At 35.7% G+C, this 17,780-nt stretch overlaps 1 protein-coding gene across 1 annotated transcript; it reads right to left on the bottom strand.

The window, feature by feature from the left end:
* Positions 1-11,080: 11,080 nt before the first annotated feature.
* On the bottom strand, positions 11,081-15,082 carry LOC128201523 (uncharacterized). Its single transcript, XM_052898734.1, has one exon. It carries the CDS (start codon positions 15,080-15,082, stop codon positions 11,081-11,083), a length of 4,002 nt encoding a protein of 1,333 aa, XP_052754694.1.
* Positions 15,083-17,780: the final 2,698 nt, after the last annotated feature.

Here is a 17,780-nt window from a genome sequence, read left to right as displayed (position 1 = left end):
ACTTAAATATAATTTTACATTTCACAATCACTACGATAAGCACAAGTGTTCATTGCACGGTTCAATCAAGGAATGCCCAAAGCTCCAACACAAAGGAGCAACAGTGAGAGTTAATTTCACACAGGACGTAATTATTATAAATAAACGAATGGTGACAAATACGTAGAAGGAACACTACGTGTCATTGTTTATGAAGTTTAAATTTAATATAACGAATATGAAGGTTTTTTTTTTATGGGTGATAATGGAATGGAAACCCCACCCGCGCTATTGGTATACACCGGCAGGGCACCAGTGAGGGATGATAGATGAGGATGAAGCAGGTCCGTTAGCCCATCGAGACGAATTCATCAAGAATTGTTCACGATGGTTTCCAGGAGGAACTACGTGGATGTCGACCTGATAGGGCATATTGCTAGCAATGTCGAACTCCATTCCTAACAATCCCTTTCCCCCCGATAATGAAGGTTTGAAATGAGGAAATGTTTAAAATGATGCTCACAGCCACCTTATATCATAGATCCCTCGCTATTCATCAGGAATTCACACATGTTTGAACCTAAATGGTCGCGTAGTGTACGGATTCTGAGGAGTTTTTCTACGCAAACCCTCAGACTGTAGAATGAGCTTACTGCCGAGGTTTTCCCTAGACATTACAGTATGGGGTTTTTAAAAAGGGTGTATTAAGGTTTTTTCAAGGTCAGCAATAAACAAGTGACACTCTTAGTTTTGTTGGTTGGTTGGTTGGTTGGTCAGTTTACCATCAGACGGGCTGTATGCTTGTTTGCTACCTTTATGGTATGTTACATGTGGTATAAAAAAAAACAAGAAAGTTCGGATGAATGGATGGATATTTCTTACTTTTTCACCTAAAACTACTGAACAGATTTGAATGACATTTGGTACACGGGTAGGTTTTTTTTATTGGATAAAAATGGAATGGTAACCCCGCCTGCGCTAACGGAATACGCTGGCGGGGCACCAGTGAAGGGTGATCGATGAAGATGAAAACAGGCCAGTTAACCTATCATGATAAATTTATCAGGAATTAATCATGATAGTTTCCAGGGGGAACCGCGAGGAGGTCGACCTGGTTGAGTATATTGCTAGCAATGGGATTCTTAGTCTCCATTACTAACAATCCCTTTCCCCCTACACGGGTAGGTTATATCCTGATCTAATGCAATACTTTATGTACCGAGTCACGCGAGTAAAGCCGCGGGACACAGCCAGTATAAAATATATCACACACATAGATTGGGCAGATCATATAAAAAGACCTCGACTATACGTTATTGGTCAGTCGAAACTACAGGAAAATAAGAACAAAAAACTGCTGAAACGCCTATTGTGTCTAACTTTTCTCGTTAGTAGGGAACCGAAGGAAAGGCCGGCAAGCTGATATATTTGTTCGGATTCGTTTATATATAAAAAATAAACTTGTGAAATAAGTCCTTGGTGATATCATGGATTTGTTGGGACAACTATTCAAATAAAAGCTACTGGCTCATTCATCAGGTAAGTAAGTTTTACCTTAATTTACAAGTGAATATGATAAAATTGATCTCAATGTATCAAAATTATAAAATTTTGATACTTTAGCATCGAATTAACTTAAGGTTTTTGGTATGATAACAGATTTTTATAAGGTAAAAATACACCGTCTCTTCAGACAAAATATGCTATTGGGGTATTAGAGTAATAATAGAGAATAAAATCAAAAGGCTTACCATGAAATGTTTTCTGTAATTTCGGGGCCAAACGAAATACAAATTTGATGATAAATTGACACAATACATACCGTTTAGAAATATTTAAAATGTTAAAATATTCGCGTTGTTAATATATTAACGTTCCTTTTGGATTTTTATGGTAAGATTTATGACGAAGGAAATGTAAAGCACTATTTACTGGGCAGATTTCGGTATGAACAAAAACACGAAATTTTGTCCGAAAATTCGGAATTTCATTTCATTGTAGATCCCAAAATCAGTCGGCCCATTGTGGCAAAATAATTAGGTATTAATTAAGATGTTTTCCAGAAGGGACCGAATAGATGTCGATCTCAAAAGGTATATTGTTAGCAACGATGTATCCCTTCTCCTCTGATAAATGTTATCAGTACCTTTTCCTGTCATTCTTATTTTAGCCACCCATTTACAACCTCTTGATAATTGGAAGAAGGGATTATTAGTAATGAGATTTGTAGCTTTGGAATATACTCTGTTAAGTCGACCTCCTCGCGATTTCCAAATGAATTCTTTCTGTTTTTTACGCAACTTAAAATAGCAAAAAAGCTGACGGCTCATCTGTTGGAAAATGATAACAGTCGCCTATAGACATGAGCGGTACCATGGTACCACTTATACTGTTTCACTCATGATACTCCCCATACGTTGCCATTCGTGAGGACACAGGTGTTATTTCTCTGTACCCTATAAATTCACTGGCATATCCCAACCTTCAAACTGATACACAGTCATGCAAACACAACTACTTCACGGTAAAAACACGAATTGGACACAGTTGCCCAAGCAAACGACTTTTGTGCAAAGTCTCTCTCTGGTATGTATGTGTATTATATATGTATGTTAGTGTTGTATTCATATATTATTATGTATTCATATATTTGTATTTATGTATGTATGTAATTGTGCTTATTTACACAGATATTTATTATTTTTATATTATTTTTACAAATCTATTTTTTTACCGTACCAACTACCTATTTTTTCTTTTATTTTTTCTACCCAAAGGTTGTCTAGAAGAAATTGCTTAGCAATAAGACCGCCTTTTGTACTACATTTTTTTTTAATTTTTTTTATACAACTTAGAATGGCAATCAAGCTGACGGTACACCTGATGGAAAGTGGTAACCGTCGCCTATAGACATGAACAGTACCGTGGACATAACAGAGTATACTGTTTCGCCCATGATACCCCCTATGCGTTGCCATTCCTGAGGACTCAGGTGTTATTCCTCTGTACCCACTAAATTCACGCCATATCCCATCCTTCATACCGAAACACAGCCATGCAAACACAGCTGCTTCACGGTAGAAATACGAATGGGACAGAGGTGCCCAAGCAATCAACTTTTGTACAAAGTCTCCCTCTGGTACTATACTCCCTACATTATACATATCGAAAATTCTTCAACAAGTTTTATAATTTTGGCGCAATAAAGTGTTAAATAAATAAATATATTAGAAACTGAACTCACGCCACAGGAGCACGTGCTGATTGAAAATGTATATTTATTGAGTTTCTCAGAAGCTATATTCGTTTTATAATTGAATTGATACACGTGTCGGAAAGCTTTCGCCATGAATTAATCCAATCTCGATTGAAGGCGACGTATTCTGTCAATTTATGAACTTATATAATTTACGTATTATATATAGGACCGAAGAACCGACAACCAATGGAAAAGAAAGGTTCTTGAGTGGCGACCTCGTACGGGCAAACGCAGTGTAGGACGGCCCCCCACTAGTTGGAGTAACGACCTGAAATGCATTGCAGGGAGTCAGTGGATGCAAGTGGCTTAGGACCGTTCCTTATGGCAGTCTATGGGGGAGGTTTATGTCCAGCAGTGGACGGACAATGGCTGAAATGATGATAAGATTATTTACAGTGCAGTGGTTTAGCAAGCATGTTCACACACCTATTTGTTTTGAAATAATTAATCAAAGCAGTGTTAATTTGTAAATTATTTAAAACTAATAAATTAATAACAATAAAATTACAAAATTAAAATTACAACTTAGAAGTAAAATTAGTCATATTGGTAAAAAAGCGACACCAACTTTCATATTAATGTATTTTTTTTTATAAAAATATAAAGGCTTTATTTTATTTATTTTTTATTAAGTAAAAACCAACAGCTATCACATTTCATTATAAAAAAAAAACAAGAGTAAAAACGAAAAGCCAACTATATGTTTTCACAAATAAAAACAAGATTAAATGCCTATGATATCGCTGATATATATGAGGATAGAAGCAAGTCAGCCCATCGTGACGATTTGAGAATTAACCACTATGGTTTCCAGAGAGACAAGGTTTATTGCTAGCATTGGGCAGGATCGATGTAACAGGTGACACCCCATTATTAATAATCCCTTTCCTCCCACCGAGATGTTTTTTTTAATAGATGGGATTGGAATGGCAACCCCGCCTGCGCTATCGGCATACACTGGCGGGGTACCAGTGAAGGATGATAAGTGAAGCAGGTCAGCCAGCCCATTATGACAAATTCACCAATGAGTCAATCACAATCGTTTCCAGAGAGAATCGCGAGGAGGTCGACCTGATAGGGTACATTACTAGTAATAGAGCTGCTAATCTCCATTAACAATAATCCTTTCCCCCCACCGACATGTTAGAACCTGTAGGGAAATCCACTACCCTTACGTAGATTAATTTTGTTACAATGTGGTATACACGCAAAAACTTACAGTTAAGCGTTAAGCAATAAGGTAAACGTGCACACGCAGTTAAAAGTGTGTATATGGACAAAATAAGATTGCGTGTAGCTCGCCCCGAATAAATCAAATAAAGGAAAAAAAAAATCCGTTACTATGCGGTATTTCGGAGCGAAATAGGCTAGGAAAATAACTCTACAGACCAAAAGTTATTACTTAACGCTCCCATTTTATTTGTGAGTTACATTTAGAATGTGTACCTACCTATTTGATTGACGGCTATGAATTTTCCATACGGTTAACTATTTATTTACAGACTCTTTCAGGTATATGGAATAATATTAGAATTATTTCGTTTAATTCCACTACCATTAGTGTGTGTGCGACTGGAAGGTTGTAGAACTTCTGGTAATAATATTGAATTTAATTTTACCAATTTAATATTAGCCATCAATCTCCAACTGTCATTTCGTCCACGCACGTTTTGCGACACGTGTTTTTATTTATCTTTATTGATTTAGGGATTTAGGCACGTCACTCATATTGTACCTAATAAATAATTAATTTTAGGACATCATTGGATTTATTTGAATTAAAAGGGGTACCTTTAGGCCTCGATGCAGATGAGCCTGCATTAAAATCTATATCTCACTCTTAGATTATATAGATAGAGCATCGAGCCTCAAAAACGGATCAACTTTTTGACAGCTTATTGTCAAATTAACTGAGTCGTTTTTGTTTATTAGTGTTCTATATACTTACGCTAATAATATATCTTGACGTATCTATAGATATTTAATTATTTAACAAATAAAATGATCTTATACGCATTAAAAAGATGCAAAAGTTATAAGCAAAAATAAATATATAAGTTATAAAGGAATCACTCATAACTATTTATCACATAAACTTGTATGAAAAAGTTGACCCGATTTTCTCGAAGCATTTGTATGGGGACACTCTATGTATATAATCTAAGATCCAACTATATTATACATACCCCGTGTCGTCGGACGAGGGGTCTGCTAGAATGGCATGAAACATTCCTATTCACTTCTAAAGGAAGCGAATACATTAAAAGATCGCTCGGACTTTATTTTCACCTATTATCCAGGTATTTTACCAGAGGGGGACTTTGTACAAAAGTCGATTGCTTGGGTACCTCTGTCCCATTCGTGTTTCAACCGTGAAGCAGTTGTGTTTGCATGGCTGTGTTTCGGTTTGAAGGGTGGGATATGGCGTGAATTTACTGGGTACAGAGGAATAACACCTGAGTCCTCAGGAATGGCAACGCATGGGGGGTATCATGGGCGAAACAGTATACTCTGTTATGTCCATGGTACTGCTCATGTCCATAGGCGACGGTTGCCACTTTCCATCGGGTGGACCGTCAGCTTCTCTGCCACTTTAGGTTGTATAAAAAAATCCAACCATTGCTGGTACTCCACCGGTGTAAATTAAAAGCCATTATCATCCAATAAACACATTTTAAGTGCTTGATCTTGGAGAGTCCTAATTTAGTTAGATGCCTTCGATCCTGGTTTGATTAAACTTAATCTGATTATTATTATCATAACCAAGCCTGAACTTGATATTCACAACGATAGTCACTCTGTGTTCATGGCTAAATTAAAATGTTGATGTACCACGCCATTACATTATATTTATTTATATTTTAAAATAATTTAATTACAATTTCCATTATTTATATTATATTATTATTCATATTGTTAATATATTTATTCATTTAATGACATTTAATAATTTAATTCTATTTTAATGTTTATCAAACACAAGGCATGCTGTGGTTGCCTATAAATGTAAGAACAGTTAGATCTAATCTACCAGTGTATTGTATTGAAATGTTTAGCTGTATCTTATGTGGGTGATCCTATAAATAAATAAATAAATATGAACCAATCAGGAAAAATTCACTGTCATCAGTTTAACCGGTTATTTAATTAGAACTATATTGTTTAATTCCGCTACCACTAGTTTTTATTTTTGCATAGTTTTTACATAAAACACTAAGTACACCACAGTATTGGTCAAAGTTATCCCCGTGGGTTGCCCCCGTGGGTTGACCCCGTGGGTTGCCGAGGCTCGTATTGAAAACCAGCACTGTAGTGTCTGTGACACTACAGCATAATGTTGATAACTCATTTTCAACTTTATTTTCTCATTTTCCAAATATGCGACGCACGCACACACACACACAATTATTTCTGATTAAATTATTAAATTATAATATGCACTTTTTTTTGTATTTTCTTTATTTAATTTTTTTTTGTGTAGTTTTTTATTATAATTTTTTATCATATTTTTAATCCTTGTGTGGTTGTTGTCACATATTATGTAAAATAAACTTTCTTTCTTTCTTTCTTTGGTATGAGTATGACTACCAACACTCCAATATTGACTACCAGCAATATACCCAACCAGGTCGACCTCCTCGCGGTTCTCCCTGGAAACTATCATGGTTAATTCCTGATGAATTCATCATGATGGTCTAACTGGCCTGTTTTCATTCTCATCTATCACCCTTCACTGGTGCTCCGCCAGCGTATCCCGTTAGCGCAGGCGGGGTTACCATACCATTTTCACCCATTGAAAAATAAAATATTGACTACCTCTGGTTCTACGACCTTCCATATTAGCTATCAATCTCTTACTGCCACTTCGCTCACATACATGCACTAATCACATAACCAGTGATATGGCCTTCCGCAGGGTAATATTTATTTATTTAAACTTAAATGCACAGCAAAATTCTATGTACATTTGGCGGACTTAACACAGGACGGTGTTCTCTACCAGTCAACCATTGCGCAAACCGAGAAATACGTTGGCGGTGCATTTTTGAATAGAGGAAAAAATAAAGCAATATCTATTTTAGTAAAATCAGTTTTGAAGCTATAATGCCCGAGACAAATACACGCATATACATACGTTTCAAATGTACAACAGCAACCTTTGTGCGTTGGTAATTAAAAAAAAAAAATATCCCGAATCATTCAGACAGCTTTCTATTCTTAAGGGATCTTTGTTTTGTACGGTTACTGTCGAAAATCTTGACTTATCACGATATAACTGATTATCACGGAGTGATTTTGCAAGAAACATACTATCAAATAATGCGCCTTGTTCATCCGTACCTACGTATTGCTACAGTTGAGGGGGATATGTTGTAATTTTAACCGAATTTCAAAGGGCGTAGATTCTAAATTCGAATGTAGCTTTATTAATTTTTGTATATTATGAAATATCTACGGCGATGGTTATGTATTTAGGGTGTAGACGTTATTATATGCCATCTCTATTTTGCAATTTATAGGGTTTACTTCACTGTTTTTTCCTTAATAAATTGTCAATTTATTAGGGTTTAAATTGGTCTTCGAGTGATTTTAAAAAAAAGGAGGTTCACAATTAAAACGATTTCGATTTTTTTTTATCCGAAAGAATATACTTACAGATTAGTCTCGTGGAAATTTTCTTAAAATCGGTCCAGTAGTTTAAGTTTTAGACCTTAAAAACTGATTTTGTCACAATTGAAGTCGTTTTTTTTATTGTAGGACACAATCTTCAATTATTTTGGATCATCAGCATATATTAAATAAATAATAAAATAAAAAAATAAAAAAGCCTTTTATTTGCCATTATATATTACGAGTAGAAATTGATACCTTTTTCAAATTATCACTTTATAGTTTTATTATAATGCCAGCTATATACACGACATTTTGCAATCGGCAATTTTTTTTATAGCTCCCTGTAAATTAGATATTTTTACTTATCAACCGACTTCAAAAAGAAAGAGGCGCTCAATTTGGTTGTATTTTTTTGTGTATTACCTCATAACTACGTCAGTTATATTTCAATCTGCAAGATTTTTTTCGGATAGGATGTAGTTGTAAATTCGACCCATGGAATTCTTTTTAAAAATCGGTTCTATCATTTCGTTATTACATTAAAATATTTATAAATATTTTGGGTTTGCCACAAATAAAGTTTTTTTTTTTTGTGAAATTATGTAGACTGTGTAGAAATGTGTATTGTTGTATTATAATACTATAGACAAAGAGTAAAGAACACGTCCAGTAGTTGGTCAATCTAATCATTTAAGATTATGTTGCAGAAAAAAGAAACCTTTTTAATTATGGCAAAAAAAAACCAGTAGTTTTCATTTAAAAAGTAAACTATTGAACAGATTTTGATATAATTTCTATGAGACCAATTAGTATCTATATAGCTATATTCTTTCAAATAAAAAAAGAAAAAAAAATCCAAAAAAAGCAGAAAAATCCTTTCAGTCAAAAAAGAATTTTCTATATCCATTTACAACTGATGGAGTTATGATAAAAAAAAACACAATAAAATATTCTCCGAAACGATTCTACGAAACTCCTTCTTTTTAAAGGCGGTTAAAAAGTAGTATTATCATCTTGTATTTATCAACTTGCCGTATGTGCCCCGGCATAGATTGGGCCATCCCTCGCTTTCCCGTGGGTGTCGTAAAAGGTGACTAAAGGAGGGCGTGTAATGGGCAGCAGCGTCCCTCTTAAAATATCTCTAAAAGCCTAACCGCGGTTGCCAATCCGCCTGACACGCATGGCAACTACTGGCAAAACTCCCCTTATTGGGAAGGCTTATGTCCAACAGTGGACAGTTAATGTCTAAAACAATAATAATGAATAATAATTTATCAACTTCTTCACCATTATGTTTTCGTACACTTATTTAATGACATCCGAAACATTGATATTCTGTTTAAATGGAACTGAATGGCAATGTAAACAAATGAAAAGTCGATTTATCGGTAAAATAATTCGCTGACGTCCAATTAGTACAAATAAAACATTAATTAATTGCTTTAATATTTAGATTTGTTAACAATTTCACTCAGATACTGTTTCTATGATAATTTCAACAAAATTTTGTAACTTTTTGGTTAATTATTACTGAAATAGAACACAATAAATGGTGTTTTAATTACCGTGTGGTTCTTGCATAGAATAGGCCACCCCTTTCTTTCTTTGGGTGTTTTTTTTGATGGGTGAAAATGGTATGTTAACCCCGCTTGCGCTAACGGGATACGCTGGCGAAGCACCAGTGCAGGGTGATAGATGAGAATGAAAACAGAACTGTTAGCCCATCATCAGGAATTAACCATGATAGTTTCCAGAGAGAACCGCGAGGAGGAGGTCGATCTGGTTGGGTATATTGCTAGCAATGGGATTCTCAGTCTCCATTACTAACAATCCCTTTCCCCCCTTTCTTTGGGTGTTATAAGAGGCGACTAAGGAAGGAGATAAATGGCAGCGTCCTTCTTAAAATATCTCCAAAGTATAACAGCGGTCTCAAATCCGCTTACTAAGTATGGTAACTACTGAGAAAACCCCCCAAGGGGGAGGCTTTTATTTTGTAATGGATGATAATGGAATGGTAACCCTGCCTGCGCTATCGGTATACACCGGCGGGGCACAAGTGAGGGATGGTAGGTGAGGATGAAGCAAGTCAGTTAGCCTACCGTGACGAACCTAACAATAAATCAATCATAACGGTTTCCGGGGGGAACCACAAGGAGGTCAACCTGATATAGTATATTGCTAGCAATGGGGCTACTAATCCCTATTGCTAACAATTCATTCTCCCCCCAGGGGGAGGCTTATGTTCAATAGTGGACAGTTAAAGGCTGATATGATAATGATGAATTGGTATTTTCAATCAACGGTTACCATTTGGTTGAGGCTTAAAAAAACCTCAAATGTTGTGTTTTCGATTGTGACTGGCACTGAAAGTTTGTCAATTTAAATTCCCGACAAACTCCCCGGCTTAATAGTATTAGTTTATATATATATATATATATTATACTGTAAGCTCCCCAGCGATGGACGCCCCTAACGAATCTAATTAAACCGATAGACGCCTGCACGCTCGCCACCTACCACGTCGGTTTTAATACTAAATATTGGCAAGTCTAATTTATTTATTTATTAAATTTACTTACATGTTCATCACAACGACACAGCAGCGAATATAATGCTTTGGTTGTATTATCATAATTATATTTGCTTTTATTTTATACTAGCTGTATCCCGCGGCTTTGCCTGTATAAATCAGTACATAAAGTATTCTACCCGTGTCTCAAATTTCTTTCAAATCTGTCCAGTAATTTTTGCTTGAAAGAGTAATAAACATTAATCTATCTACCCATCCATCTTTGCCAAACTATTGTATTATTTTGAAATCTATTTTTTTATATATATTATTGTACACACAATCCAGCACTGAACTATGGACGAGCGTCCTCTGGTGTCGAAATAAAACAAAACCAGTGATGTTGGATCGTTGTACATGAGAAAGTTCTTTTATTCCAATAATAATACATGTATTTAGCCTACGTAACAAATCAAATTATAGCGCCGTCTAATTTTTTGGCAGCGCCATCTGTTTTAACCTTAGATACTAAGCAATTTTATACAAACTTATACATTCCGCCCACCAAGGACATAATTTTGTCCTTCACATTCCAAACCGCCCACCATGCTTATAATGACAAAAATAAACTAACAATTTGGCGGCAAGGGCTAATGCTTATTATCTTATTAACTAATAAGTGTTGATACAGCTTAATAACTAATAGATAACAATTTTATTCAGTAACTGGTAACACACATAATTTGGATGCAGGGCGTTTGAATACTGAATTCTGATGGGCCTTTAATTGTACTGTACTCTTTATTTCTATTAATATGCGCTATCTCTTCACTGAAACTTTGCATTTGACAAACCTTGATACATGTTTCTAAAGCACCAGATAATTCCTTAGTTGAAAGAAAAGCAGTGTTTGATCTCTCCTGATTCTTCCGCCGGTTCAGAAAACGTTTACAATACGCGACCACTCGAATTAATTTTGTTAAAGAATTATACCGATCCCAAATTGTAGTTTCCGTGACACTTACGTGAACTTTACATTCTTCTAAATGTGTAACAATGCTCTTCGGCCTTTCGTATTGCACTTCGTGTTTATATAAAAACTCCGGTCCATTGAACCATCTCGTATTTTGCCATAAATCCAATGGACTAACTCCTCGTGACGCACAATCGGCAGGATTTTGACTTGAAGTTACATGTGCCCATTGTTGAGAATCTAAAGTTGACAAAATTTCGGATACCCTGTTAGCAACAAAAGTTTGCCATTTGCTCGGATAGCTATTCAACCACGCTAATACTACCGTAGAGTCTGTCCAAGCTCTAATATCAGTCTTCGATACACCTATAATCTCTGCTATTTCGACTAATAGTCGAGTCAGAAGCACTGCACCACATAACTCTAATCTAGGAACTGAAATTTGTTTGATTGGTGCAACTTTAGTCTTAGCAGAAACCAAAGAAACGTGGATATTACCCTGTTCATCTATTAATCGTATATAAACTACAGCTGCATACGCTATCTTCGACGCGTCTGAGAAGCCATGCAATTCGACTTGTGAGGATGTGAATTGAGATCCATACCATCTTGGTATATCAATTTTCTTCAATTGAGACAAGCCTTTGCGGTAAGTACACCACTCATTAATTATATTATTTGGAATTTCATCATCCCATCCTACTCCTAAAATCCAAAGCCTTTGAATTAATACCTTTGCTATGATCACGCTAGGAGCTGCCCAACCTAGCGGATCGAATATTTTTGCTATTTCCGAAATAATCTTTCTTTTTGTTACAGGCCCAGATTCCGGAGGAAGATTTACCGAGTACCGAAAGACATCTGCTGATCGATTCCAGGTAAGTCCTAAGAGTTTAACTACTTCATCTAATTTTAGCTTGAACCCTTCATGTGTTTCTTCCTTTCCTTGCTTGATTTTATTTAACAACTCCTCACTATTAGTCATCCACTTCTGTAATTCAAACCCTCCTCTTCGTAATAGCTCATTCATTTCTTCATAAATAATAGCACCTTCTTCTACTGTATCACACCCCGTCAAAAGATCATCCATATAAAAATCAGTTTTTACCCTTTCAGCTACATTTGGATAGTTTATACCTTCGTCTACTGCAGCTTGTTGCAGTGTTTTCACTGCTAAGTAGGGAGCAGCCGCCGTACCAAAGGTAAGTCTTTTTAATCTGTAATCTTGTATTTGTCCATTTTTATTATTATACCAAAGCACACGTTGGTAGTCTGCATCTTGATCATACACTTTGACTTGACGGTACATTTTGTTAATATCAGCAGCTAGGACTATTTTAGGTTTTCTCCATCGCATGATTAAATGGCGTAATTCAGGCTGCAGTCTTGGCCCTATCATTAAAATGTCATTTAATGAAACGCCATTTTCGTTTTTTGCAGAAGCATCAAATACGACACGAACCTTTGTCGTATCCTTGTTGTTGTTAACGACCGCGTGATGAGGTAAGTAAAAACTTAATTGATTACTCTTTTCTGTTTCAGGTATCTTCTCCATGTGACCTAACCGTAAGTACTCATCCATTACCTCTATATATTTTTCCTTCAGGTTTTTATTTTTATTTAATTTTATCATTAATCTATTTAATCGTTTAGCAGCTATTTCTCTAGAATCTCTCTTTATCTGTTTACGATTTTCATACTTAAAAGGAAGCTTCACGATGTATCTTCCAGTACTATCTCGTTGTGTGGTCTCCATATATATTTGTTCACAAAAAGTTTCTTCTTCTGTCAAAATTCGTTTTGATGAATGAGGATCATTCTCGATCTCCCAAAATTTCTTGAGGAGATTATTGTCATCTGTACATAAATGCATGGCTACAATATTAGTATCTGAGTTAGATATCTCATCGACAGTCCCAGAAAGTATCCATCCCAGTGACGTAGCTTGAGCTACTAGTAAGCCTCGAGGTCCCCGTTTTAACCCATCTTCAATAATTTGCCCATACACTTCAGCTCCTAACAAAATATGTATTTTGTTAGGAGTATGATATTGTGGATCTGCTAGCTGAATTCCATTTAAATCTAACCAGTTTAATTCAATTACCTTTTTGCTTGGTAGTAACGTGGTAATTGTTTTTAATACATACGCCTGCACATTAATTACTATTTCAGGTTTAACACGTGAACGTACCTTTAGTTGAACCATGTATTTGACAGTTACATTCTTGTTTCCATCCAGACCAGATATAGTCCCTCTCACTGGAATCTTCTTAACTCCCAAATACTGAACAGTTGATTCTGTAACGAAGGATGCTTGCGATCCTTGGTCAAGCAATGCCCTTATCAATCTTCTCTCATTATTATAAGCATCAACTTGTATAAGTGCAGTAGCTAGCAACACTTGGCTATGAGCTGCCATTTGACCCGTCGAAAAACATGACACTACATTACTAGATGACGATTCACCTAAAGCCGTTTCAACTTTATCGTCGTTAGTTACTAATTCAACATTACTTGATGTATTGACAGAACTTGAGATCTCAGGACGTTTTTTACCAGTTGGATGCAAGAGGGAGTGATGCTTTCTTTTACAAACTTTACAACTAACAGTACTCTGGCAAGACTTGACAGAGTGGTTGCCGCCCAGGCAATTAAAACACAGACGATTTTTTGCCACAAATTCGTAACGATTACTGTAGTCTAATTTTGCAAACTTCGTACAAAAGCATAATTTATGAGGTTCGGAACAGAATTCACAAACTACATTAGTAGTCACATGCATACAAGTTTTTGTTTTAGGAAATGATCCGCTATTAGGAATTGAAGACTTCTGCCTCGGTTCTATACATTCTAGAGCTCTAAATCTACTTTGTAGAAACTCAGAAAACTGATTGTAAGTAGGTAGATCGTTTGAAATTTCAGCAGATATCTTCAGTTCCCACTGTTTGCGTGTCTCTTGGTCTAATTTATAATTAACAATATGTATTATAATGATGTCCCACGAATTTACATCTACTCCAAGATTTTTTAAGGCGTGCATACAATCAGTGGTGGTATCTAATAAATCTTTTAATGCGGATGCCGATTCATTATTTGAAGACCTTTGGCTAAATAATCTCTTTAAAATACAATTAGCTAAATATCGTTTGTTATTGTATCTATTCTCTAACTGTTCCCAGCACTGTTTATAATTTGCAGATGTTACTGGAACTTGTCTTATTAACTGCTCCGCTTCTCCAGTCAAATGTCCTTTTAAATAATGTAACTTTTGAACATCATCTAATGACTCATTGGAATGAATTAACGATACAAACATATCTCTGAATGTTGCCCATTCTATATATCGTCCGGAAAATGCTGGGATAGTAATTTTGGGTAATTTGACTGCAGAAGAGGATCCATTATTGGTCTTAGAAGAACCGGAACCTTTATCATCACTTGTTACTTTATTCTGATTAAATGATTTTAAATATTTTTTAAGTAAACTTTTATAATCCACAAACATTTCCTCAGTTTTCTCATACACATCTTCTTTAATATAGAAACTACGCTGTATATCTTCCCATTTATATTCCTTAATTATTTGCTGATGTGTAGTAATAAACTCAAGCCATAACTGTTCTACATTATCAAGTTTTGTTTCTACGTAAGACTCTGTTATTCGCTCTTTAGGAGATTTTTTAAAGTTTATTTGAGCCTTTGATATTCTATTAAAGATATCCTTTTGACAATTTAATAACCCCTCCATATTAAGTAATTATTAAACTGTAATTAATAAAATTTTAAAAATATCTGCTATCGCATTCACACCACAACACTTACTGCTACTGGTCCGTCACACCATGTGACGTTTCTGTTTTTCCTCTGACGTCGCTGGTACCTCCAACCTCTAGCTCCAACGCTGTCTCGCTCACTCCTTGAGCAGAGCCAAGCAGTACTGATGCAGATGCACCCGAGCAGCGATCCACTGCCCCTACTATGTTCTATCTTCAGCCTTTCTTACCACCCAACTCTGGGGAAGATTGGCCTCCGGCTCGAAGGACCAAAATGTGTACACACAATCCAGCACTGAACTATGGACGAGCGTCCTCTGGTGTCGAAATAAAACAAAACCAGTGATGTTGGATCGTTGTACATGAGAAAGTTCTTTTATTCCAATAATAATACATGTATTTAGCCTACGTAACAAATCAAATTATAGCGCCGTCTAATTTTTTGGCAGCGCCATCTGTTTTAACCTTAGGTACTAAGCAATTTTATACAAACTTATACAATTATTTTTTTATACGTAAATAAATATTTAAAAATGTTTTTAATTAAGTTTACTTGAATAAAAAATATTCTTATCTTTTAATTTTATCATTTATAATGTTTTTCCTCAATTAAATCGATTTACATTTACCAGAGGGAGGAGACTTTGGATAAATGTCATAAGCATGGTTACCTTAGTCTCATTCAAATTCCTGCTGTGAATCAGTAGCTTGTGCAGTACAGCAGTGCTTGCATGGCTGTGTTGCGATTTAAAAGGTAATAGCAGTGAAACTACATGATATAAAGGCAAAATACCGTACTTTTTAGGAATGGCAACTCATGAGATTTACCATCAGAATAACATTGTAATCTATAACACCCATGGTACCGTTCATGTCTATAGATGATGTTTACCACTTTCCAGTACTATGGGCATAACAGATTTTTCTGTTTCGTCCATGATACTCTCTGTGCAATAAGGACCCTGCCAAGATATACGAAATCCTTACTGCACGTGCTGCGATGACACAACACTACAAAAACAATATATATTTATGGTGCACAATACCTTGGGTTTCATCAGATCCTTTAATAAGTAACAAGGAAGTACCGCGTGTGGGTGATGTACAGTGTAAAATGCGATGTGTAATAAAATGTGGTACTTCTCTTGTTTGTAGCTAGATTCCACGCCAGCCCAATGACGCCGGTTGTAGTTTTTCAACAGTGCACACACTATTCATCTAATTTCACGCCTTTTTTAACAAAGTACGCACGATTTATTAAATTTCACCACCTTTTTTACAAATATAAAACCTTAACAAAAAAACACAAATCCCCTTTTTTTGGCGGCAACCATAGCACCCACGCGCATCGACAATCCGTCAGACTTAATAATAAAAAAAAGCGATATGACAGATATAGACAATCACAGTGACACAGCTGTCAAATAGTGCTTGCCACTGTGATTAAATACTGAATATTAATAAACTAAACACTCTCCGTGCATTCCTGAGGACTCAGGTGTTATACCTCTGTACCCTGTAAATTCACTGTCATATCCAAGTTTATTTTCAAGTTCCCTCTGATATACTCATTGATAATCCTATTCACGTATGGTGTAACAAGACACCATACGTCCGTCGTCGTCTTTCGTCTGTTATCATTCATTAGTCTCAAAACATATATGTCTCAAAATAACACATATATTTGTGTGTGTGCTATATTATTTTATGCAATTTAGAATAGCAATTAAGCTGACGACCTACCTGATAGAAAGGTACGTCGTCGTAGGAAAAGTGGTAATCGTCGCTTATAGATATGAACATCACCGTGGGCGTCACAGAGTATATTGTGTCGCTTATGACACCACACCCATATCTCAAGTCATTTTTAAGTGTCTAAAGGTATATAAAAGAACACTATCTTCACAAAAAAGCGACTTCAATAGTGAAAACACGCAATGATGGAACGCAAAATGTTTTGTAGGGGAGGAAAGGGATTGTTAGTAATGGAGACTGAGAATCCTATTGCTAGCAATGTACCCTCGATATATATCGGTCGACCTCCTCGTGGTTCTCCCTGGAAACTATTATGGTTAATTCCTGATGAATTCATCATGATGGGCTAACTGGCCTGTTTTCATTCTCATCTATCACCCTTCACTGGTGTTCCGCCAGCGTATACCGTAAGTGCAGGCGGAGTTACCATACCATTTTCACCCATCAAAAAAAAATGTTTTGTAGGTACCTTATTTAAAAAACATCTGAAATTATATAGCGGAATTGTGTGCCTATAAATAGGATTTTTCCCAATAAGAAATTTTATATTTCACAAAAAAGGCAGCTTCGATCGTCACAGCACTAGTACGAGACAATAAATAAATCTTGTTACAAGTTTTTATTGAACTTGCAATGTATGTAAACACAGTTAACTAGTTTGTTTGCAAGCTAAATTAGTACCACTTACTGACTTTCGATTGAGTTGAAATTTCGCGTACAAATTTAGATTTTGTGACAATATAATACGTAATACGTAATGTAGTGATACGTTCAAAATGGCCACCACCACAAGATGGCCGATGGCCAAGGTATTAAATTTGATAAGTATATTAATTATCATCAATCATCATCATATCAGCCTTTAACTGTCTACTGCTCCATAAGGGTTTATATATTTTTCTTTTTATTCTAAATTAA

Source organism: Galleria mellonella, unplaced genomic scaffold (assembly GCF_026898425.1).
Source record: "Galleria mellonella isolate WM207_F2 unplaced genomic scaffold, CSIRO_AGI_GalMel_v1 utg537, whole genome shotgun sequence".
Classification (NCBI taxonomy): Eukaryota; Metazoa; Arthropoda; class Insecta; order Lepidoptera; family Pyralidae; genus Galleria; species Galleria mellonella.
Note: the sequence above shows the minus strand (reverse complement) of the source record. Positions and strands in the feature narration are given on the sequence as shown.